Raw genomic sequence first — 25,996 nt, 5'->3', positions numbered from 1 at the left:
TTATGTCATAAGTCTCAAATTGAACAAAATTATGTTATTACCATATCTGTGGATCATCCCTATTTATTTTTATTCTCCAACATACTCAAAATACTTTATGGTCAGTATTTAAACCTCAAAAAAACTATTTTTTTATTTATCTGTGCTCATCGTCGTTTTGCTGGGTGCGTTTGCTATCGTACGTTGTAATTATGATTCTTTTCATTAGTTTTATTGAGTAATATAAATTGCGTTCGTCTTTTATGACAAGTTAAAAAGTGGTAGAAGTGAAATCCTTAGAGGGATATTGACCAATGCTGCTGTATACTGAATATGGCTGACGAAAGACTAGTGGTCCTGAATCGTTGTGACAACTTAGGATTTGGATTTTCTTTACTCGGCGAAGCCGGTTTGCCACATATTATTTACGAAATCGAAGAAAATTCTCCTGCAGCTCGTAGTGGTGAGGTAAGGCACCAGCTATATTTTAAATAAGAGCAAAAATTGAATCAATGAATTAAGAACCATAACTTACTTACAAGTACGTTTCTGGTTAAAAAATATATGTTTCGCTTGTTTTCTTTATTTCATAGCATTAGTTATCAAGCAAGTAATTATTCTTATGATCTTTTGATGGTAGAATACAGACATATTCAAATTTCAAAACAATAGATTTAATTTAACTGATTATCATCTGTATTATTTTGCATAAATTGCAAAATAAGACCCTATTTATCTGAGTAGTGTTTTTTAATTTAGTAAATATTTAGTGTTAAAATCTATCAAGTATTTTTTCAAATTAAATTGCTTATGAATCTATGAAACATTTTTTTTATAAAATTATTGTTGTTCATTATAAATTTGATATAAACTCATATTATTGATGATATACAACAGCTCTTAAAGTGATTAGTGTCACCATTAAGTATTTTAATCACTTTCAACATTATGCTTTAGCATTTCTAAATAACTCTTAATGGTTTATGATGATTGTAATAAGTTGTACTTTTTTAGATTTTTTTTTTCTTTTAGAATTCCTATATAAAATAAGCAGTTTTTAATGGTATTGTTTTTCTCGATGAAAAAATTTACATAAATCAAAGTTAATTCTCAGCCTTATTTTTTTAAATTAAAAAATATGTTGTGAATGACATTAATTTGTCATAAAAATGTAATAGTCATTTTAAATCACATGCATCATTTCTATTTTTGCTAATATTTATTTTGTGTTTCCATATTTTAAATTCACCAATATTTAGATTAGTTATTTATCTACTAAAAGAAAAGTGAGTGGCTTGTGAAAAAAGTAATCATTAAACTATTAATTATAATAATGGTGTAGTATCTTAGATGGAAATTAAATAATAATATCATTTTAAAATGCATAAAAGAAGTACATAAGTAGTTATTGTAGAAAGCATTTTCAGTGAAGACTCATTGCTTAATAGTAACATCTTTAAGGGAATTTATTTATTGATATAAAAAACACAATATTTTTTATAAAATAAACAAAAACAATTACATAAAAATATGTATGTATTTATATTCTGTTGTAAAAATAAGTTCAATCAGTTTATATGTAACATGATATATAAACCGGTAGACATACATACATTTTTATAATATAAAATATACATATTTTTTATATGTTAGGTTAATTTTGTGTCAGATCACATTAATATGATATTCTGTCATTCCATCAAAAGAAGAACTAAGAAAAAAATGAAATAAACCATTTTGTTGAAGCCATGCACTTTTTCAATATTCTTCTTTTACTATTTTATGGGTTTTCAAGCTCAGTCAGTCTTAATTTGTATTTATCTGGTATAGGCAAAGTAGCCTAGGAACTATGTGGAACCTCTGGATTATAACTGAAAAGTCATGTCAGAAAACCAATTCTTTTCTTGTTTATCCCAATGGGGATTTTTCACGAGATATCACTATGTGTATCTAAACAAAATATCTAGTAGACCAACAAGGCAATCGTAAATATATATTATGATAACGTTTTTTTATTAACATTTTATTATATTCTATATATTTACTATTTTATTTTATTATGTGATTTTTTTTACATTTCCAAACTTCCAATAAGGGAAACAACATACTTATTGTTTATTATGTCTTTATTATGTAAATTTAAGCATTTTTTAAAATTTGTCATATTCAATACTGAAAATAAAAATAGGAACAATTTCGCTCCTTATCATCTGTGTAAAAATATGAAATAACAATAATTCACAGCAAATTGTCTGTTTAATATGAATATGAATTATTTGCACCAATTATTACCAATTAAATAATATTGAGTTTTAAAATTGACTTGATGTTATGTGACGGTTAGTCACACGGTGCAGCTCAAGGCAAACATGTTTAAGTCACATATGCAGATAACTCTTATAGAGATTAAATTAGATAACTTACATTTACTTATTTACATATAGGTTGTTTATTTCGTGTTGAAATATTTAAGTTATTTCTGACATTCAGGATTTATTATATGAAGTGATATTGAAGTAACTGTTTTTGGTTATGTAGTTTGTTGTTAACCATGAAATGAAACCTTAAATGTCATATGTAATATACGCAATATTATAATATTGAACATAAATAACAATCTCCTTACTACTGTCAATGTATACTGGTTTATTTCTATTTTGGAAAGAAATGAAGGCTGAACATACATCAAATAAATTCATTGGTTTCATGTTAGTAATTGAATGTGATTGATAGCACCATTCCGAGGCGACTATATAGTTTATGTGAATAATATCTATATGGATATAAAATACGCATTGGACTACCATTATCACGTTATGTACAACTATTAATATGTTGCGACTTTGCACGTATAAAATTTTTAATTCGTCCCATAATTATATTTGGTATTGAAAACATTTTTTTATTTCCGCGGAATCAAATGAAGCTTATCACTTATGTATGCTATTTATGTCAAACGTCCGACGCAGACTTTAATATTTATGTACCACTATTTTAGTATCATTAATTCGTTGTAAAATTCCCGCGGGACAGGATAAAAGTGTTGTTTTGCTTTCATAATTCTAATTTCTATTCTGCTTTATATTCTAAGTATGTATAACATAAATTAAACGCAGGTAAAATAGCGGGAAACCGAATTAACATATAAGAATGAAAAAAATTATTTAAATAATTAAAATCTTACTTAAATTATATATTAATAAAAAATTAATAATATTTCAAATACAAATGGTATGACACAATAAATTTATAAGTGATTAGATTTAAGTTGAGGTCAGCGTCATAAAGTATCATTTAATTAGGTAACATTAAATAGTAAACACAGAGACAGGCACGTAGAAGTCGAGACGTTCGTATGACGCACGTCTCCAGTCCTCTGTATATGCGAAAATTAATTTTACTCATAGTGACACCAGACAGTCATTTTGTGTATATTTAATGTGTAATTTTCGATGAATAAACTACGTAATGATCCAATTAATTTATATTAATAATAGCCGATGTACTCGATTGTATCTGATTCATTATTTAGGTTTTCAATGTATGTTTTAAGAATTTACTGAAGTGTTAGAGTTTTTGGGTATTCTGCACTGCCCATAGCTCTCATTTTACCTCGGTCATCTGTGTAACCCTGGTATAAAAAAAAATAAACTGCCTGCAACGAATCCACTATAAAATTCCACAGAATACCTCCAGATTTGGGACTCAACCCGTTATTGATTTACGCACACAGCTACAAACGCTTACTAAATTGCTAAACCAAAAGAAGCTTGGATATAACTATTTACGGTTAAAAAAGTTTATCAAATGTTTAATTAAAGAGTATTTGTTGTAACCTATATATATTTGTAATAAATAAGTATGTCACAAATCCTTAATATGAATAATACAGAGGCCTTTCATGTTTATGGACTTTTGGAGCTTATTGCACCAAACCGCTCCGCTGCGGTTAGGTTTATATGTGGCAGAATTACATCCGACACATGCAACCTGTATTCTCATGATCTTATTCTCTTTAACGACCGCTGAGCACGAGATCAATTAAAAACAAACTAAACACTTGAAAACTGAGTGGTGCTTTCCCAGGCTTAGATCGGAAAACTTTAAGGATCCAAATGTTTTAATATTTATCACACGGTAATCTCGCCTTACAACCCTTAAAAGTTCTCTTAAATTACCTGTTGTTTTGTTTTAAATTTCTCTCCGATCGTTTAACGGATCAAACATTTATAATATTAAATAAAATTTCAATGCAATTTTCAGAGAACTGTTTCACCCCATTTGGGATCGTAGAACAATGACGGCTCTACAATTCTGTAAAATGCAAGTTATAGCACAGTCTCTCAGAAACCTGAAATGGGCTTTTAAGTCGTAAGCACTGAACAACTGATGTGATAACTTTTAAATTTTTTGTTAAAAGGAAACATTTGTTGGATATACAATCATTAGACATGTTCCGAAACCTTTGTTCTGCGACTTTAGTAGCGATATATTTAAGATTTGTTTACAAGATAATACTTGCCAAATTCAAAAACATCGCAGCTTCTTGTATAAATTTAGATATCAACAAGGATTTCTTAATATTTTTAGTGTTTAAAATTATAGACAATTCAATGAAGCTTTATCGACTGTTGAAAACACCCAAAGGCTTAAAAAAATCACCAGCATTTTAAATTATTATTTTAGCTTCGATTAGTCGATCGAGCCCTTAGATCTTCTATATAAATTGATTTATTCAAACATTCAATGCACGAACTTCCTACTAAGTGTGCCAGGTATGATTGTATTATTTGTTTTTTATTTCCTACATTAAATCTTTCAATGAATGACTTATAGGTAAAATATATATGCACTGTTGAAGAAACAAAACAAAACATAATTGTATGTATAATTATGTTATAACATTCTGACTAGTATTCTTAATGTCGTCAAGAAATCGATCTCATACTACTTGTGAAATTGGAACAAACCACTTGGAAGATGGTCTGAATGTAATACATAAAAGTTTTTCTCTTTTCCGTCTATTTTTAGTTCATCCAATTGGCCGTTTAATTTTATTTTTAAATACTGACTTATAAATACACCAGCATCGTATAAATTTGTTTACTAATGACAGTCGCTTATAACATTATTGTATCTTATAAACAAGGGATCCTAATATTATTGCTCTAACACTTAAGGAACTCTATATGAATTAAAATATCTAGAAATACTCTTCAGTACAAAATGAAATAATAACATACTGAAAGTCATACTCTTCCATTCCATATATCAATACGTTTTCTTTTGTTTTGTTAAGTCCATGTCTAGAGTACGACTTCGATAGTTAGAAAGGCGAATCCGGTTTTCGAGCGCAAAAAAATAATGCAAGCTTTCGTATACCCGCCGCCCGTATCGCCTTATCGCGACAACGTACGCGTCGGGCTTTCGATTTTCCAATAACTCATTAGTTGTGTCAATCATGCGAGTCGATGTCAAGCATAAACCGGATTATCACAACTCTTTGATCGTAATCGGCATCATTAAACGTATAGCCAGCTGGTTCATTCATTAATAAAAGATAAAAAATCTCCTGCCGAGTGATCTATACTGCATGAGAATCATTTGAATAGCAGTTCGTAAATTATTTCATATCACATAACAATGCTCATTTCTGCTCACAATTTAACCTAATTAAAAAAAAGTAACAATAAATTAAATCCAAGAAAATATATTTATGTTAAGTTACCAAAACAACAACCAAAATGTTTTTTAAATTGTTAAAGTGTTATTATATTTTTTCAAGCTCTGAACAACTTGAAACTTAAAGAGAGAACTGGGTTAAAAAACTCAAAATATACATTTTTAAAATTAGCAAACAAAAGTTTGTCAGTTGAATTAAATTATTATTTGTTCGCTAGCCAAATATTTGCAATTGTATTATTATTTACGTCGTATTTTATATGAATATATTGACAAAATAATGTTTTATAATGGAGCAGTAAAAAAATTCGAATTAATATTAGGTATATATCATAATTTAAAATATGGAATTTTTTCTTCAATATTTGTATTGTTTTAAAAGAAGCCTGCGTTACGATTTTACTATATAATATAAAAAGACACAGAGACATATTTTTTGTAGCCCCTTTAGTGAGCTGGAACGAGTCTTAGATTTTTCTCTTCCGGCTTACGTTAAAAATGAAACGAATACGGTTCTACTAAAACAGAAAACCTCAAGTTGAAGGTGAACTTCAAAAAATAAAACTCTCGCATATTAATTGCAGTTGTAATAAAAACAGCATCCTATCTGAAATGTCAGGCAGAAGCGGATATTAATATATAGGTCGATGATTTCCTGGCACTGCATTCTTAAAGGAAATACAACTTTATTTCTTATAAAAGCAACATCTTTCGAATACGCAAATTTATTAGATTTTATAAGTAATATTTCTAAACGTACGCTTACTTTTATTTGATATTTTATATAATAGAATAAATCTAGTTTTTAAGAAGGTTTAAGGTACACTTTGAAATAATTCGATGTTTATTTGTGAAATTTAATATCGAGCCATTACAATCAATTATTACGAATAAAATAATGTATTATGTTCAAAACAAGCTTCTACGATAAACAAGTTTAACGTTTGAACATTGAAAACATTGTAATGCATTGTCTTAGCAGTTACGTAGTAAAGCACTGCAATGAATACAAAAGCAGCAATACATACAATTCGATGGCACTGTAATATTAAAGATTCGCCCTGACCTATATCCCGTTGTAAATAATCCTTATCCTATTAACCTTCCTCATTCCCGCGTAATGTGAAGATTCCTGCAATTTCGGACCCTACTTGTCTTTTCTTTCTATTTTCTATACTCTTGAAAATACATAATGTAATATTATTGGATGTGTTATTGATATTGGACTTGCCACAGTTGTCCAAATAGTAGTACTACGTATAACCTAACTTGATTTTCAAAATCGAGTTACGGTGAGACGCGGTTTGGTTGTGTGTGTCCTTTAAACGTTGTAATTATAAAAGTCGAGTTTGTTTTTGCAGAACAAATCGTATTCTATCATTTCACTTTAAATAAAAAAATTAAATGATGTATCGCCATATATGTAGGTATATTAAATATTATTTAAAGTCCCCGGTCCTAAAACTTCCACCAAGTACTCCACAATTTACAAATATGTGCTTCTAACATAGAAAATATTGGTAACTTTGTACTTCTCCGATATCGGTGATATGATATTAAACTCTCTAGTATTTGAAAATTATTCCAGTGATCTTTTTATAGATGACCTGAAGAGTTTATAGAGGTTCTGTGGGCTTTATGAAATTAACAGGGAGGAAGCTCTAATAGCTAACATTGCGTAGGCTTTGACTGGATGCACGGTGCATGGGCGTAGAAAATGTTAGGCGTTATATAACTTCGCTTCTACATGTCGTTTTGTCGTAGACTGTTTGTGAGCAACTTATTTTATTCTACGGATGGCATTCTAGCAATCATAATATGAAACTTATGTCAACAAGTTCGTAATATACATACACCGTAATGGACCACTCCGAGACCGTACGTAGTTATAATCAAGGTTTAGTAAACAAAAGTATTATCAATTATAACCATTTATACTGTCTAGTTATTATTACATACCAAACACCGCAATTTTTCTTACAGATGATTCATGATTTAAAAAAAGTAAAGATTTTTTCTTCGTCTATTCGCAATAATAAATATTGCAGAAATGACTCAAGCTAGAGCTAAGAAAACGCCTTAGTTAAATGAATATTTTAACACAATTCATATTTCTACGTTATAAAAGCAGTTTTTTTTTGTAATTGGAATATTCTCGAAAAGTTCGAATATTTTTGTTGTATTTTGAAAAAAGATGGCAAAAAGATGGCGTTGATCGTAATTATCTACGCCATAAAATATAATTTAAGTACTACGTAGCCAATCAGCAAAAAAACAAAACAAACAAAGTCATAAGGTAATTATATTTTTTGTGAGACATAAACTTAAGTTATTTTTAATTAGTAATATTAAACAATTACGACAAAACGATGTTAATATGGCTTTTTACTTGAAATCTTGCTAATAATATAAAAAGACCTTTGTAATGTTTGAGTTACTGCGAGATATTTTAATGAATGGATTAAAAATGGCTTGGGCCTAGCGATAACATCTAGTAGCAAATACGGGCGGCTCAACAATTACTGTTATATAAAAATATAATAACTATTTATTTATATACAACGGTTTATAATATTTGGGGGAAAAACCTGCGAGACAGGTAGTTAGGATTTTATGAGGAGCTCAATGGTTAAAACAAGAGGTAGTATTAGTATATTTTTGTCTAGGGCTATTTTGGTAGTTAAAATAATTATACTGTTAAATAAATAATTATATTTTTAAAGTGATTGCAATCAAACCCTAAGAGAGCAACTATTCACGAATAATATGATCGTCATTAAGCTGACTATCATTTAATCAAGTACCAGGGCTTCGTAGGGTGTAATGGAAAACATTAGGAACCTATTTTATTTTAACAAATGAAATGCCTATCATATATGCAGCATCATTAAAATATCTATTATGACACTCAAGTGAGAAATACGAGCCCATACTTGCGGTCGTAGACAATATCTCTACTGACATGTTTATGTTAAGAAATCATTGCATTTTACAAAAAATAATCATTTAATAATTACGAGGAACATTGTTTAAATATCAACTGGGTACAATAGACGATGTGATAATATTCTACATTAACATTATAAATGCGAAAGTAACTCGGGTCTGCTACGGTTTCACAGTTAAACCAATGAAACGATTTGGATAAAATGTTGAACCGTAAGAACGGACTTAACTTGTTTTTTCGCCGATTACTCTTCTAGGAGAGGTAAATTTGGGGATGCAAATTCTTCAATTTTGAAGATGAATATATACCCAATGGTATTGTAGGCTAAGAAAAAGCGCGACCGCGCTACTTTATCCGCATGCGCTGACTAAATGCTCCGTTATACATACATACTTTAACATTACAAAATTATGATCTTTCCTAGATCTAAAAAATTCCGCGGACCTTATATATAAAATAAGCCACAATGACGGATTTAATGTCAAATATAAGTTGAAAACAGCGTTTTTTTTTTATTTATGAATACAGACAACTTCAGTCGAAAAGTCAGAAGTGCGTACCGTGAAATCAAACTTGCGATGCAGTCCGAGTTTCAACCCTAGATTATTGTTGCTTCTCAATAATATAAAAATGTTGCATCTATATTTTAAATATGTATTTATTATTAAAATAATAATAATTAAACTTTAAAAGGTACCATCTCAGATTTAGGCGTATTTTCGTCACGCTGGCGAAGCTGCGGGTTCAGCTAGTCAATCATATTTTTTTCTAATGTCAATTAGTCGCAATTGTATTAAAATGATTAATTGTTTTTAACGTAACTGTATTTGTTGATGTTTATACTTTAAAACAATATACCGATATAATATACTAGTTTCCGCCCTTGTGTGAGGATTCATTACAAAAACAACCAGATTAGTAAGAATAAATAAACGATACAGAAAAACATACATTTTGTATATATGAATAAAAGTATAAGATGTCTGATTTTGTTACAGTTACTTATGTTTAAAACTATAAAAATTAATATAGAAATTCATTTTTCAAAAACAAGCAATGCTTTTGAGCTTTGTGAAGTTCCTTCGTCTGGTGCCATAAAAATGCATTGTCATCAGAACTGAGTCAAAATGTAAATAGTCAAATCTTTAGGATAAGAAGTGGTTCTAAAATGATATATGAGTTACAATGAAAAGGGGTAATATTGTGCTTATATTTTAAAATCTGTGAATGATATATTTTCCTTGCGAACTTTTTCATTAATAGAACCAGTTATACTAGAGACTTGCGCGCCAATGATTCCGATTTCAAATATGAGATTCAAAAGTAATAAACATACTAGTAAGTTGAATGACTTAGTCACCATGATCACTAAAGAAAATCACTACAGGCAAAGTTAGAAGCTTAATAGACTGTGACTATAAATGTTATAATGACCTGTTGCCACCTCTACTACATACTTACTCTGTAACTTATTCTTGACTCTTATATTATTCGTTATTTAATAATTTAAAAACAAGTTCATGTCATATAGATTGCTCTTAAGTTTTTTATTAGACGACACATAATTCGACCTTTCTGAAAATCATGGTCAATATCGAGGAAAAGCTCTTTGCACCGCCTCTGCTTTGAGTTTACCCTTAACGAGGCCAGGTGGGCAGTAGCCAGCTAATTCCTATTTCCTGCTCCCTTATATAGCAGTTGATTTAATTTATCTCCTAAGCTCGCTCCATTAGCGCTCCCTCGTTTGATAACAGTTGACGGCGACGGGCGCGGCAAACGCTCGTGTTGGCTCGGCATTCACTACGCTCCCGCAATTTCGATGCAATAAGTTATCTCTGAGATGATTTTTTGTTCTCCTCGCATCGTTGGAGCCATACCAGATCTGGAACCATACTCGAAGTCACTATATTTATCTGCATCTGGTTTTTAGCGTCCAAGACTAGTTGTGAAATGTTAGTGAGTGAATCATTGAAATCAAGAGGAAGTGACGATACGGACTGTTGTCCTTAGTGAAGTTGAGTGATTTTTTGTTAAGTTACGTACTACTTGTAAAGAAAGCCGTTTCTCGTGGCCTAGTGCGGTATAATTATATATACAAAACATACTATGACTGCAAAATGTAATATTAATATCGCCAGCGAGCCCGTCTGTGATGGCAGAAATTCAAAGTAAGTTGGCTCTGAATATAGTATGAGCACTCAGTTTTAAACTATTTCAATTTTACAACGCACACAGACTGTTCCCTATACATTAAAATTATTCTTTGTTTAAAAGTTATGTATGATTATATATCCGGTAAAGCTATAACGTCCGTTATCTCTGTAATAGGAATTATAAGTTACTACAATCATTTGTTTAGTTAATTGATATAATAACATATCACAAATTCCTACTGTTCTTACGTACAATGGTCTAAGTACTACCGACTCGTTATAATCAGCTGCTCACTTCAGGTTATTTTATTAATCCAATCGCTGTAAATGTGAATTGAATCTGCTATGTTCTTATATGTACAATTTTTTTTTAACAACGACATATTTTGGATAATTTTATATCTATGATTAAGATGCAGACTTCTAAAAAAACCAGACCCGGCTTTCATTTGATTGATCTTTATCTTATTGATAATATTTTCAATCAAATTGCTTATAATAATAAGTGAATAGTAGTGTGTACTTGCACTATTACAATAATTATACGATTACTTAAAATTTAGACGAACGATAAACAAAATGTAAATTTAAATTGTAACTGTAATTAATCAAATTGTTTAGGAGTGTATCAAAACAATCGTTGTAATTATTTGGCATATGTCCAGGTGTTTATTGTAATAAGAAGTGCCAGTAGTCGGTCATTCTAAATATAAGTAAAATACTACCGGTTTTTAACCGGTAACAGAATGGTTCTCTGTTATTCCCGTGTGTTTGCATGTGCGTGTTTTTTCGATCGATCCTTTTACCGGGGTAGTCTACGTGCATCTGGGACGTTTTTAGTACCTATACAAAACATTGAGGTTCAAGATTTTTATCGATATACCTATAGATATAATAAGTGTTTCTATTAATTGATTTATTTTAAATAATTCGAATATTATAACTTATTTACAATAATAGTTCACTGTTTATGTAAGGATGTTATATTATATTCTCAATAAAAGAGATTTATGTAGAATATTTTGTAAATGTCAAAGTAAATTTAAAGTTGAAGAGATTTAAGAATTATTAACCTAGAGCAAGCCAAAAACGGTTTACGGTACTGTTGATTCAACGTATGAGTCTTTGGGTTATTGCCATTCATATAATTCTTTTAGCAGTAAATATAACATTATTTGGTTTTATAAATTGCCGAAAGCGTTCAAACAGTAATAAACTATTTCTCTTTAAATAAAATTTCAATAGTTTAGACATATTGAAGTTTTATAATATTTCTGTTGTCAAGTATTAATTATTTGAAGGTTCTGATGAAGGAACTTGTTTCAACAACACATATAGTTTATTAAGCTCAATATATTGATAAACGATTAATGTATGTTATGAATTTTTTATGATAATTATGAACTGTATCTCGTAATAATGAAAACATTTCATAATTGTTGTACGCATACTAAGAAAAAATATATCTTTAATAGAATTTATAGAATTCTATCGGCTCTACTTATGAATGTTGTTTAGGGGCGATTACTTAAACGATTCTTCTTCTCCTTCTTTCGAGTGTGAAATCAATGATAACAGAAAGAGATAATACAATGTTTAACCAATGATTCGCTGAACAACGTTTATAAGTAAGGCTGATAGATTTTATACCGATTTTAATTCGTAGCAAGATATCAACGTCGCGTCGTTACAAAGTCGAACTTTTCGTATCGGAATGAATTAATAGAATCGCATGTTTAATTACAGGTTGAAGCGGGAGACGTATTGCTCAAGGTTAATGGGACTGATGTGAACCGGTTCACAACCCGAGAAGGTAAGGAATTTGCCATTTATCACACATGACACTTATATCTCCAAAACATGCCCGCCGATGATAACTGGTCGAAATTAATTGACGTTGTTACCGAGCCGTTTTGTATCTACTAACGTAACAATACGATGTAGGGTTTTTTTTTTATATCTTAATTAGTATATAAAACATTAAAAATATATATCCATGAAATAACCGGTTTCTATTACAAATTACATGTTAGTAAAAAATAACATGCAGTTAGAAGTCGTAAAAGACAATGTATTCGACAATAACCGATGTGGAACATAGTTACTCTTCAGAATATGATGTCGACTTCCGCTGAGATAGTAAAAGTTATATCCATTAGTCTCGTTTTATATTTACACGGGTTTTAATACTTAATAATATACCGAGATAACATTCACATTCGTTTTCTTATTTGATAGACATGAGATAAAACAAACAATTCTTAAATGATAAAATACCTAATTAACAATGATACGTAATTTTTCCGCAGTTTAAGATATTTTTCAGATATGATGTTGTTTGGCCGCGAGTTTGTCCGCTCAGTATCTGGAAGTTAGTAACGTTAATGCAATGATCGCGTTATGGCCGCCTCTTGGCCCGCACTCCGCACTCCGCAGTCCGCACCCGACACGCAATCGTATAATTCACACTTAACACTTACTCCGCGGGTTAATCCACTTCTGACTCGAACGATTTTATGACTAAACTTATTTCTTTTATTTATTTCACAAAAGACATTTCGCCTTTGTGGAAAAATAGAAAATTTCGTTCCGACGATAGTAATCAAGATTTTATCAATAAAACTTCTCAACTCCACAAACAAGACCTTACTTTTGTTAAAAATTGTCCATTTTAACATCTCGTCTTGAAGTAATTTATCACAAATGCGATGGAAAAGTTGCGATTGTAAACGTCGTCGCTTGAAGTATTTTATTTTGTTTCAGTTCTAAAATGCTTGCGACTATCGTCGGATCCCGTCACTTTACGGTTAAAGAAGGGTGAGTGTATCAGTCAAAACATCCAATAAAATGCTTATTAAATATATATTCGGCTGAACTATGACATTTAATACGAGCCTTGCGGTTTCCACTAATAAAATTCGTGTATCCCCGAGTGGATCGGTTGAATTTACGAAATAAGTCGCAACAAATAAGAGTGGCGATACGCCGAGTAAATTTATAGCTGGCTCTCGGGATTCGACCTACAGCGCCCTTACCCACGAATATCTAATAATGCTATAAAGCTTCGTCTATGGACTGGACTGATATTAAATATGCTTCCGATGTTACTCAAATAAATAAGAAAAACTATTAACTAAAGAGCATTCTAGATACATGCATTTGTGGAAGTGACTCATTGCCCACACATATAAGGCGAATCATTCGAATCAATCAATCGAATAATTTTAAAAATGCAAGATTATAAAGTGTTAGTTTTGAAATAAATGAGACTACCCTTTGCTCCATCCGCACTATCTCCTGATATCATAACTATGTTGCAGACCCACAGATCAAAGCGAACGTGAGGCGCTATCTGTCCGCCGCCGCCGAGCGTCGCACTAGCGGGTCCCCGCGCACGAAACACGATAAGTGAGTTCTTTGTTTTATGCTAATTGAATTATTTCGCAGGCATTTAAAATACTACGTGGTGATAGCGCCCGTGATCGAGTGGTAATTCATGTTTACGTTTTATTCTAGTGACAGCTTCGAGTAGCGTGAACGTATCAAGTCGAATACCGAATATGGATGTGAGATCTGGAAAGTCTATTCTTTGATTTATTTTTCTTTAAGGTCTCTCGTGATAGATTGTTGGCGCGTAAAATTTCAATTTATTTATCCTATCAACAATAATATAGCATCTGAATACCAATTCACTTCCTATTTATATTTTTTATATATAGCTAAATAAGTCATTTATTTGTTACGCAATCTGTCCCTGCCTTCCTTATGAACATTAAACTTGCTTCCGATATTATGAACAATTTGTTTCACTTATTTTGGTTACTCAATTGAAAAACTAAATTATTACATTTTTTTAAACGTCCTCTTTGTATGCAATATTTGGGCAAATATTAGTTCGCGGTAGGCAAGTGGATACAAAAAGAAAGGTCGAATGTACCTTAGCCGAATATTCGTCAACACTAATTTTTTACTTGACACGTCTTCCGTCGGATACCCTCAGGTCTTATATTTAGCCGCACCTCGTCGTGGGTGTAATCGAATACCGACCCTCCTAAAGTTTGACAGCTGATATCCGACTGCGATAAGCGATAGCCCGTGCCATATGTGTCGCAGACGGGTCGCCCTCGCCCCTACACGTAACGAGTAACGTACCTATCTACGAAATGTCTCTACTAGCCCGACAGTGTTGACAATAGACATTAAGGAAAAGATTAGGAGAAAAACATCGATCATTCGTTCTATTAAATAATTTTGACTTCTAACTCAAAAAAGAAAAATTGCAAAACAAAATAGATAATGTAACAATGGCTTTAATCGTAATGAATTGCTTAAAAGCCTTTTGTAGATTTCGTCGCAAATGAAGCGGTTATCATTTTTCGTTTACAATAATAATGACTTTTTGAATTGTACCAGAACGAAGACCGGTCACATGTGACTCACGACAAACAAACGGGACGATTGTTTCGGCGAGTGTAACAATTATTCGCAATATTCTGTACAAAAATGTTATATTCCGCCATGACTGAAATTTCATTTAGGCTAGAGAGTCTGCGGGACAGTGATAGCAATTAATAAAACCGCTGACCCGGTTACTGTAATGAATCTATGAAATGGAAGATTCATGTGCACAAAGCTGCGTCGCGAGCTCTTTGAATCCATCAAATATTTAAAATAAACGGTTATACATTCGACATGCCTGTAGTTCGAATTCTTAGAATTCTCGTCGCCCTAATATTCGATGGCTACCTTATAGAATGCCAAGCATCAACACGTAAGTTTTTATTTGTTGAATTACCTGTGACTGTACAAAGATACCTAATTTATCCTTCAAGCAGTTCTAGCAAAAGCATCTGTCTCTGCCGAAACTTCGATTAATTTTTATCTGTGTGTGTGTTACTTGAAATGTGTATGTCTAACGTGTCCATCGCTCTAACAATATGATGAAAGTGTGTAAATAATATACATGTATAAAGATTTTAATATTACACGTACTACACTTGCTATTGTGTCTTAATCAATAAATCTTAATATTGTTTCATACGTTATTGTAAATAATGAGATTTTTTACGTTACGCACTTTTACACTATGAAATGATGATCAAATCTTATTATGGTTTTTAGTAGACTATATGTACTCAACTAAACAATATAAAAGTGTTGGTAATTACCAAATATATGCTCTTTTAAGTTAATATCTCTATTTGCAAGTTACAAGACCAAACAAGATTATTTTTATCTTTATATGTCTTTCAGGGTAATCTTCAAAACGAGTGAAAGTTACAAATGCTAATATTTGGATACTTAAAAGGATACTCTGTCTATCAATCAGATAAACAGTCTATCAAAAATATATAACAACTTGAAGTTTACGTACACATTTATTCCATGCATAATACAAATTAAACGCGGCTAACCGCAGGGCACAGTTAGTAAGATAATAAAAGATTATAAACCGTGACGAATATACTATGTAAATGTGAGTCAGTCTTCTCAGTGAAGCAACTTCAAGGTTTTTCTTAAAATTTAAAGAAAACTATCTGTTATATTTTTTTCTAGTTTCAACGTAATAAAGTTTTAATTAAAAGGATCAGAAATGTATAAATCTCTCCTGGGATTGCAATTTGTAAAACATAAATCTCATATAGATCGGGATCACCGCCGTCGAGTAATTCGAACAGCAACTCGTCGAGTAATTCGTCGAGCAACGGGTCGGGTGTTCAGTCCGGAGAAAGTTGCGAGGCGCTGTTGCCGGAGGAGCGGGCCGAGAGGCGACCGCGCGTCACTCAGCCTAAATTCGAGGCTTATATGATGACCGGCGACCTCATGCTCAACCTGTCCCGAGTTGAGCATCCACACCACAACCACCACGCCCCGACACACCGCACACACTACCACAGGCGAGTCTCATCGAGAACCCGGTCTGCGCTTAATGTTAATGCTTCATTAATATTCAATGATACATCGTCTCTCCTTTCATTAGATATAATTCAACGCCCGCCTCGCCAAGTGAAAACCGACTGGCCGCTCGTGTTGAACTCTCACAACGACACAATTCTTCGCCCGATACGGGATACATCGGAGACCATGCTAGTAAAATGTACGTCATTTTAATTATTTGAATATATCGTTTGTCAATTTGATCTTCGATATCAAAGTATTTTATTATTTCTTTAACCAGGTTCAACTCCCAGCCCGCGTCTCCAGCGGGAGGAAATGCTTCCTCTGGGGAGATGGCGACACGCACACAACATATCGTACGAACTTCCAGATCAGAAGATCACTTACAGGTAAATTGCAGTGTCTTCACATAAAGACGATGAAGAAGATTTATCGTTTCGATCGTCTACGCTAGGCGATTTAGTTGAGAAGAGAACATAACGTCTGACGTATAAATCGTCGAATCCCGTCGTTTGCAGACTATTTTTAATTATTATTTTCAATTCACACTTCAATTCACTTTGAGCATTTCTTTCGATGTCGATAGTCCAGTTGGAACGTTAAAACGATATCATTGAAGAGTCAATTAAATAAAAAACAGTTGTCTTACAGATATCTATCAGATACGAGTAAAGTCGTATAGAAAACAAGATATTTCAAATTATATTTGCTAATATTAAGAAAATAATCGAAATTGTATTTGCAGTGACGTGTCTGTTATTGTTTTTATTGTTGCATACTTTGGTTTTTATCTCTTTATGAATAATTAATGAATAATTAGAACGCGCATTCAATTCGTAAAACGCGACGTGACTTCGTCACTATCGTTCATTAAGTCATTACAATAAATTCTGACTCAGGTTAACTACGCAAGTTTATTATTTATCGTCCATTAGGCGGCAAATATTTTGATACAAAGGTCATTAAAATTTTTGGTAGCATTTTCTTATAAAACTTGTTCTTATCTTAAGATTAGATCTCTGCTCTGAATATGGCGCTGTAGTTAAGAAGAATTATGAATATTAAATTGAACCTGTAGTAGCTTCAATTCGTTCAATGATGAATAATAATGCAATAATTGTAAACAAGTTCTTATCATTGAACAGCCCTTCATGATAAATAATGACGAAGTATGCGTTTCATAAAAATATCGATCTTAGTGATTGTTAACTACATCGTGTATGTTAAACAACTTTTTTTTAATATGAATATATCAACGATTAATATGACTGATAAGAATCGCCTTCGTGGTGATTTAAACATTTGTCTGCGCCCATCATCACGACTTCATCCACGATCCATCACACATAAGTATTTAGGACATTTGTTGAGCGGTTGCGCCAGAGGCCCGAAAGTAAGCCGTGTCGTAGGCCGTAGTATTCTCTCCTTTTTGTTATGCTGGCACGTCGTTAGAACAGATGTTTTTAATAATTGCATTATTGTCTATGTATATTATGTACGTCTAGAAATTCAAATGTGGGATACATTTTATCTATTTATAAACTAAAGGGGACGCGTAAAAATAATCGGGCCTGAAATGGTATTCAACATTACATCGAATCCTTTAAAAAAATTAAATTTAAAAAAAATACTATACTATATAAGTAGTATTATATAAATCTAGCATAGTGTTAAGAGTGCGCCGTAAGTTCCAGAAGGAGTCGTCGCTGAGCGCGGTGGCGGTGGACATGGAGGAGGACGTGACGTCATCGCTGAACACGCTGCTGGACGCGCGGCCCGACTCCGCCACGCCCGCCACGCCGGCGCCGCGCTCCGACTCCGACGAGCGCGACAGGTACGCTGTGCAGAGCCGGATTTAAAGGTCGGGAGGCCCCTGGACCCAAGAGAGTAGAGGCCCTAATTATTATTTTACAAATGAATTTGACCATTTTCAGTCATGTCAGACAGGCTTGTCAATAGTATATTAACTCTTTGCATCACAAACTTAAAACAATAATTAATAATATATTATTATAATTTGACTATACCAAGATATATCTAAACATATATTACATTGAAATTGTAAACAGTCTAAATTTCTATTCGGGCCCCTCTTTTGTAGAGGCCCGAGGGCAGTTGCCCTCCCCTAAATCCGGCCCTGACGCTGTTGTCACTTTCATAAGTAAGAAATTAGAAACTGACAAAATTCCTTTGCTCACAATCTTTATTTATTTTCGGTCTATTGTATATGGTTGTTTTTAAGATAATTGTTGATTTTTTTTACTACCGTATCGAAGGAGTTTGATAATGCTAAACTTAAATATTAACTTCTTTGATTTTTTAAAATGCATCTTTCTAAATGTAAACTCTGCATCGGAATTTGCCCAACCCATGTTTTAACAGTCCGGCAGTTTGTTATTGTACCAATAATATACCATATAATGTACGAATGTTCACACCAAAGTATGCGACAGGATGTGAAAGCTGTTTCGATGTTGTCAGTTATTTAGGAGAACTTTATACATTACAAAAATGATCAATCAATTTAAATTTCTTCTTCTTAATGTTTAGGATCGTATGGACGTACAATGCACCGATATCCCAATGCAACGGATCGGCGGCCACATCGAACTCGACCTCCATCTCAGATGGAATATCACAGCGGTTAGTTGCGTGCGACTATCGACATTTTTACATTAAAAAAATATTTATATTATATTTTTACACTTTAAGAACCGATGAGACACTCGTAGAAAATATAGAGCTTTACTTGGATGAATATTATGTATTGTTATGTTTGTTATTATGCTATGTTTTGTTACGGCAGCCCTGGGGATTAGCCGCATGTGCTATACAGCTATACCAACTTGGTGGTTTTCCCCCAAGGGGGGTACATTTGTTTAGGAGAATAATGAATAAAAGAAAAGTATAAAAAGCTAAAAATAATATTTGAAAATAATATGAGAAAGAAGTAAAAATGAATGCAAAAAAAATAAATTTTGATTACTTTCATTTTTTATTTAAAATTACCTCTCAAACGGGATGTATAATTAAAACATTAGGGATTTTATTAAGATTTAGTTTCATTTAGGGCAATTTGAAGTTCTTTCGTTCGGGGTAACATTCTGTAGGATTTGGCATGGTGACACTGGTGCTATATAGCCACTTCTGACTGACACGCGAGTGTCGTAGACGATCCGTGCGGCCGTGGGGAGTCAAGGTGTTGTTATGACACAGTTGATGTTGTTCCGACGGCAGGTCGTCGTCCCCGCTGTCGCCGACGTCGGCGTCGTGGTCGGCGCTGTCCCCGCGCGCCACGCCGCCGCACCGCGCCGCGCTGGCGCCGCACCACCACCGACCACTCAACGGTACACTCACCCGCTAGCTCTGTGCAGTGCATACATTTGTGCACTCGGTGATATATGTAACATATTGATTAGGGGCGGCTACTGAGAAGTTTCTTACATTTAAAGACCGATCGACATAGACTCGACAACATTAACTTTGATCGTAATTCTTATATTTCATTTGACAGGTGATATGAGCTTATCGGAAGCGGTATCAAATATATCTAGTCCGGATTATCAAGACCAAGACGACATGTTCGACACGGGCAGGGAATGCCCCAGAATGGAATTGTCCGACCCGTCCGACTCCGATTCCACAATACTAGTCTCTGAACCTTGCCACAAACGGGCAAAGTCAAATTCCACCTATTCGGATCACGGTAGTGACGTCACGCTCAACGGAGATCACAGTAAAGACTATAGAATAGTCATACAAGTGAAAGGACCAGAGAAACAGAACGCGAACACGAATGATAATGTAAATAATAATAACAATAGTAACTACGCACAAAATGGTAAAGAAAATGGACACAACTCACCCGAAAATCAAGGCTACCAGGTAGGGAGAACGACGGAACGAATGTGAGACCAATGAGTACATACCTGTACAAATTTATATTTGAGAAGTACTAATAGACTAGTCTAATATTGTAAATGATGTTTGTGTTTCAGGAGTTGTGCAGCGGATCAGACGCCGGGTCCGACGAGGGCTCGGACGGAGACTCGCTGCACTCGTTCCACTACAGCCCGAAGGCCGTAGACATACCTTCCGCCGAGCGGCTCGCTAAACGACTTTATCACCTCGATGGGTTCAAAAAGTCAGATGTATCGAGGCACTTAAGTAAAAAGTAAGATCTCAAATTTTAAATATTTTTTCTAATTGGATATTTTGTATTTTTTGTTTCTATCAAACCCTGTGCTACAATTTTTTTCTTTTTCAGCAATGAATTCTCGCGAGCTGTGGCGGAAGAGTATGTGAAGCACTTCGAATTCAGCGGTGCGACCTTGGATGAGGCACTGAGGACATTCTTAGCTCGTTTCGCACTTAGCGGCGAGACACAGGAAAGAGAACGAGTCCTCGTACACTTCTCTCGTAGATACCTCGAGTGCAACCCTGGGGCTTTCAATTCACAAGGTAGATTTAAACGTTTTTGTTACAAGGTTATTGCTTCACCTCATGCACCTCAGTTTCACTCATATCTAGTACGAGTCTAAATGATTGATAATCACAAGAGACATTAACGATGTTTAAGAATTCATGTGGTGATTAATTAACTTTCATACTAATCTATAGACAGAGCTGACTTATCGATTAGTATATAGCGTTTTTGTTATATATAAAAATATTGTACTTTCGACATCAGATGCGGTTCACACCCTAACCTGCGCTATAATGCTACTTAACACGGACTTGCACGGGTGTGGCGGCGGCGGCACGTTCCGACGGATGTCGTGTGCGGAGTTCATCGAGAATCTCGCTGAGCTCAACGACGGAGACAACTTCCCGCGGGACACGCTCAAGCATCTCTACCACGCGATACGCAACCAGCCGCTACAGTGGGCACTGTGAGTCGTATCTTTAATTAAGGAACAAACGATATAATGATATAATTTCAGTTAACCAATAATGACTGGCTTTATTATGTTAAGCATGAAGGAGTTTACTTGATTTATTTGATACAGTGATGTGGAGGTTACTCCTCCTAGCGGTGAAAACCGTTCCTCTGCACCAGTGGGCAGTAACCCTTTCCTGGACCTGCCTGATCAGAGTCGCGCCGTCGAGTACAAAAAAGGCTATGTTATGCGGAAATGTTGCTTTGACGCTAACGGAAAAAAGAGTAAGTGTTGTATATTTTTGAAAATGTCTAATAAAATTTAATTTAATATAAATATTTTATGATTTAGGATATAATTAGTTGAATGAAATTAATAAAAAAATATCTTAAATTAATAAACTAGTTTTAAAAAGGTTTCATTTATAAGTAATAATTTTATTTTATTAAAGGATAAATAATTTATGTCGAATCCAAATAATAGTTATAATCCAAATATTAGTATATATATAATATATACATTGATTTATTTGTTAATCTTAATTTTTGTCTTAATTTTGTTTTAGCACCTTTTGGTCGTCGAGGTTGGAAAATGTTCTATTGCACATTGCGAGATCTAGTCCTATATCTACACAAAGATGAACATGGTTTTCGGCGAAGTCAAATGTCAGACAATCTTCACAACGCAATTAGGTAGACATAACTTTTATAATAAGATTTTATATAATTAATATAGCAAGTATAATTGCATGTATGTAGTAGAATAAAATAATCAAAAAATAATAAAATGACAATATTCCTATAAATAATATGTTATTATTTTGTAATCATTGCAGAATACACCACGCGCTAGCTACGAAAGCAACGGATTATACAAAAAAACAACATGTATTCCGATTGCAAACTGCTGATCAAGCGGAATATCTCTTTCAGACTAGGTAAACACTTGTTAAAGTATAATAAAAATATGGTTCAACAAAATATTACGTTGTAATGACGATGAGCAATGTAAAGTCAAGATAGCCAAAACAAAATCTATATATACTCGACCATTTAATTCGTGTTCCTTACATTCAATTAGACAATATAATATTCCAGTGACTCAAAAGAGCTGTGCTCATGGGTGGAGACTATAAACTTCGTGTGCGCGGCGTACTCCGCGCCCCCACTGGCTGGAGCCGTGGGCTCGCAACGCAAGTTTCAACGACCACTGTTGCCTTGCACGCACACCAAATTATCTATGGTTAAAATTTTTATTATATGAATAAACAAATTAATTGTGTTACACGACATTTAACATTGCTGTCGATATTTTTAATAGCGGGAGCAATTGGCGGACCACGAAGAGCGAGCTGCGCGACTGGAAGAAGAGTTGGCAGCTTTGAGGCACGCGCGCGATCATCCACACGCTCATCGCGATAAAGATCACTACCTCGTGCACGAGGTATCGCTCTTCTAGATAATACCTCAAAAGTTTTGAGAAAAGATTACAATATATTTAATATTTATGATTATAAGTGATCACTTTGATATATTTTATTTAATTTAACAGATTAAGAGGTACCGCACGTACGCATACGTGATGCGGATGCGTGGCGGCGGTGCGGGAGCTGAAGAAAATGCGCCCGCCCTACCCGAACGCACGGCGGCGCATGCTCAACACGCGCAGAATCCGCCGCCCTGACGCGCCATGGCATTGTTTGCCGCCTGCGTGCTCTGATGCTACCGCCCCTCCCGCGCACCTCGTGCGAACCCCCCTCGCTCGCCCCGTTCTTCCGACACCAGCTACGGCTGGATCGAATAATGAAGTAGTGCTACATATATTAACTTACTATAGAAGCCTAAGCGAGCGTGTTTCGCGCGTTTGATCAATAGTGATAAATGGAATGCCCATTTTTGATCAAAATGGCAACATAATGTGCGCGTGAGAGTAAACCAAAGTGTCACAGTCAATGCCCACCTAAATTCAGTGTAAATGAAAGTGTGGATAGTGAATTAATGAGTTTTCATAACTACTGAAGTCAGTATCTAAGTGACCCTTATTATCTTTCATTATTATTGGATATCAAGTTGTTATTAAAACAAGTATAATAATACATTGGGGGATAGTAAAAATACCTCATTTTTACAAAATCTTAGAGTCACCCTAGTAAAACTATAATCTTACACATGTAATAAACAATTAAAAAAGTGATATATTGGTAGGATGAAGTAAGAAAATTATGTGTAAATTGACATTAAATAATTCTTTAAACGTAAATAAAAACTTATAAATAGATATAATAACTTCTGCAGTGATAAAATTTTGATACAGCAAGAGCTCAACGAAAATATCTCTTGAGAGCTAGCCTGTAACAAAATTAAAATTAAATATATAATTGTTTTGTTAAAGAACATAAAAATATTTATAATCTCTACATATATATATATATATATATATCATATATAAGCAATTTATATATAAAAGGTATTGCAATCATTTATAAAATTAATGTGTAAGTTTTTATATTTTATTTCTCTTGAACTTAATTTATGATCTGTATAATGTTATAAGGTTATTTAATATCAATTTTATATTTATCACTGTAGTTGAAAGAACTTTTCAAGCATCTCAGAATACTTTAAAAAGCTAATATCAATGTTAAAAAGTAAATATAGATATTTATATTAAATAAAATCAGTCAATCAATCGTCTATGTTCAGCTGAATGGAAGCGAATGTTACGAAATAAGATTTTAAATAATCATCAGTCGTTTTTTGTGAATTTGTAATGTTTTAGTATGACAAAATATTTATTCAACTCGGCCATAAGACTGAATGATATATACACACTACATTCCATTGCTGGTAACTAACTACTTTGGACAAATGCACAAAATTACAATAACTTTATCTAGAACTATTGTTGATCATTTTTATGGTGACATACAATTATACCATCATAACATACCTTCATAACTCATTAGCCAAAAAAAATCACTATAAATTCATAGCCCCAAAATTCTGATAAGTTAATCACATGCCTATTTTTCAAAAATTCAAACATATTGTTTATTATTACATAAAAAAAACCTTTTTGGATATTATTATATTGATATTCTTTATTTTGTTTCTCAAATATAAAATTTCGTACAGCATAAAACAATTTGTGTTATGTTCATTTGTATTTTTTGAAAATAAGTATGTGATTTACAATATAGCCTTCATCTAGTCCAGTCTTCCTTCAATAATCGCTTGGAATATTTTATTCTTTGCAAATTATAGGGCACTGATGGAAATGATATTCTACGGTTAAGCTTATTCTTTAAACTACATAAATTATATTGTAATGTACTATATTGAGGAAAGAAAACATAAAATGTATGTGCTTATCAACGAGTATTATTACTTTAAAGTTATGCATTAGTATAAAGTAATTCACCCCAAATATATTGGTATTTTAAAACATAATGCTCTATTAAATGTTAATTAAATAAGTAAATGTAGAAAAATCATGATATATGGTTTTGAGTCATTCATAATGCATAATGATGCTATTTATAATTTTTCTTTGTAAATTTCATACTTAATCAAGTATTGTTAATTCAGTAATGGCATTAGGCTAGAGGTTTATATGCTTTAAATATTCTCTCTATTTAAAATTTAAACATTAATTTCATATAAATAATTATAATATGATGTAAAAATTATTTATCATTCCATTTGTTTTTTGTTACAAAATTTAAAACAGAACATTCTGTCGTGATAAAATATTTACTTATTTTGGTTAAGTTACGCTTTAATGCTTTCATTTAGATGTAATCAGTATGTTACTTGACTTAGGGTGAATTAATAACAATATTGTAAATAGATTTTAAAGTGTTGAGACTGATAAGTGAATTTATTTATTTCTTATATAAATCAACCAGTGTCAAATCTTGGGGCTCATGTAACTTAAGCACCTAGGATCTCAAATGAGTCTTGAAATTGTATAGTAATTATGATTTTAAAAATTTTTGAAAGAATCTGAAAAAACACTATAGTGTGTACTATTTTTAAAAAACTTTCTTAAATCAGACTTTATTAATTATTTACTTGACTTTTGCAAAATAACATCTTGCATACTTACGATTAAAGTATGACGAGTATCAGTAAGCATATTGTGTTGAGTTGCTGTTGAAGCTTGTACAATTATTTGTTTATTACACATTATTTTTTTATGATCAAATTTACATTAGATAATAAAAAATAAATGTAGATAGTTATACATGGAGTATATCAGTGGCAAAGCAAATATACCCTTAATACTTTATGACTACTCTAAAACAAAATTGCCTAAAGAAATTGTCAATAAATCATGTTTTTTAAGTTTTATTTACAAGTTACTTTTATTTTTTATTATTTACGAAAATGTATAGTTTGATTACTTTTATTTTGTTTGAAATAAACTGTTTGCCTTGAGCTTTTAAACATTTTGTG

General features: G+C 32.7%; 1 protein-coding gene across 6 annotated transcripts; it reads left to right on the top strand.

Annotated features, from left to right (window-relative positions):
- Window positions 1-90: 90 nt before the first annotated feature.
- On the top strand, window positions 91-25,987 carry LOC113401127 (PH and SEC7 domain-containing protein). 6 transcript variants are annotated; one of them, XM_026640872.2, is made up of 20 exons: window positions 92-447; window positions 12,508-12,574; window positions 13,525-13,578; window positions 14,082-14,169; window positions 16,407-16,658; window positions 16,742-16,858; window positions 16,940-17,048; window positions 18,357-18,493; window positions 19,210-19,302; window positions 19,897-20,006; window positions 20,174-20,544; window positions 20,658-20,833; window positions 20,927-21,120; window positions 21,350-21,551; window positions 21,669-21,823; window positions 22,105-22,231; window positions 22,375-22,476; window positions 22,637-22,781; window positions 22,860-22,982; window positions 23,091-25,987. In XM_026640872.2, the coding sequence occupies exons 1-20, from the start codon at window positions 313-315 to the stop codon at window positions 23,220-23,222; spliced, it is 2,889 nt and encodes a 962-aa protein (XP_026496657.1). In that variant the 5' UTR covers window positions 92-312; the 3' UTR covers window positions 23,223-25,987. The 6 variants fall into 6 exon arrangements, with proteins under 6 accessions (XP_026496658.1, XP_026496657.1, XP_026496655.1 ...); XM_026640870.2 differs by having other exon boundaries at window positions 18,348-18,493; XM_026640871.2 differs by having other exon boundaries at window positions 93-447; window positions 18,354-18,493.
- The last annotated feature ends 9 nt before the right edge of the window (window positions 25,988-25,996 follow it).

The sequence above is a fragment of the Vanessa tameamea genome, chromosome 7, assembly GCF_037043105.1.
Source record: "Vanessa tameamea isolate UH-Manoa-2023 chromosome 7, ilVanTame1 primary haplotype, whole genome shotgun sequence".
NCBI lineage: Eukaryota > Metazoa > Arthropoda > Insecta > Lepidoptera > Nymphalidae > Vanessa > Vanessa tameamea.
This window is presented reverse-complemented; position numbering and strand designations above follow the sequence as displayed.

What these genes read in the sequence shown, in the direction of transcription:
- LOC113401127 (XM_026640870.2), top strand. Translation starts at nt 313, where the DNA reads ATGGCTGACGAAAGACTAGTGGTCCTGAATCGTTGTGACAACTTAGGA. An exon ending in GATCAGAAGATCACTTACAG is followed by an intron (nt 17,049 to 18,347) that starts GTAAATTGCAGT and finishes GTGCGCCGTAAG; the next exon opens with TTCCAGAAGGAGTCGTCGCT. An exon ending in CCGAAAATCAAGGCTACCAG is followed by an intron (nt 20,545 to 20,657) that starts GTAGGGAGAACG and finishes TTTGTGTTTCAG; the next exon opens with GAGTTGTGCAGCGGATCAGA.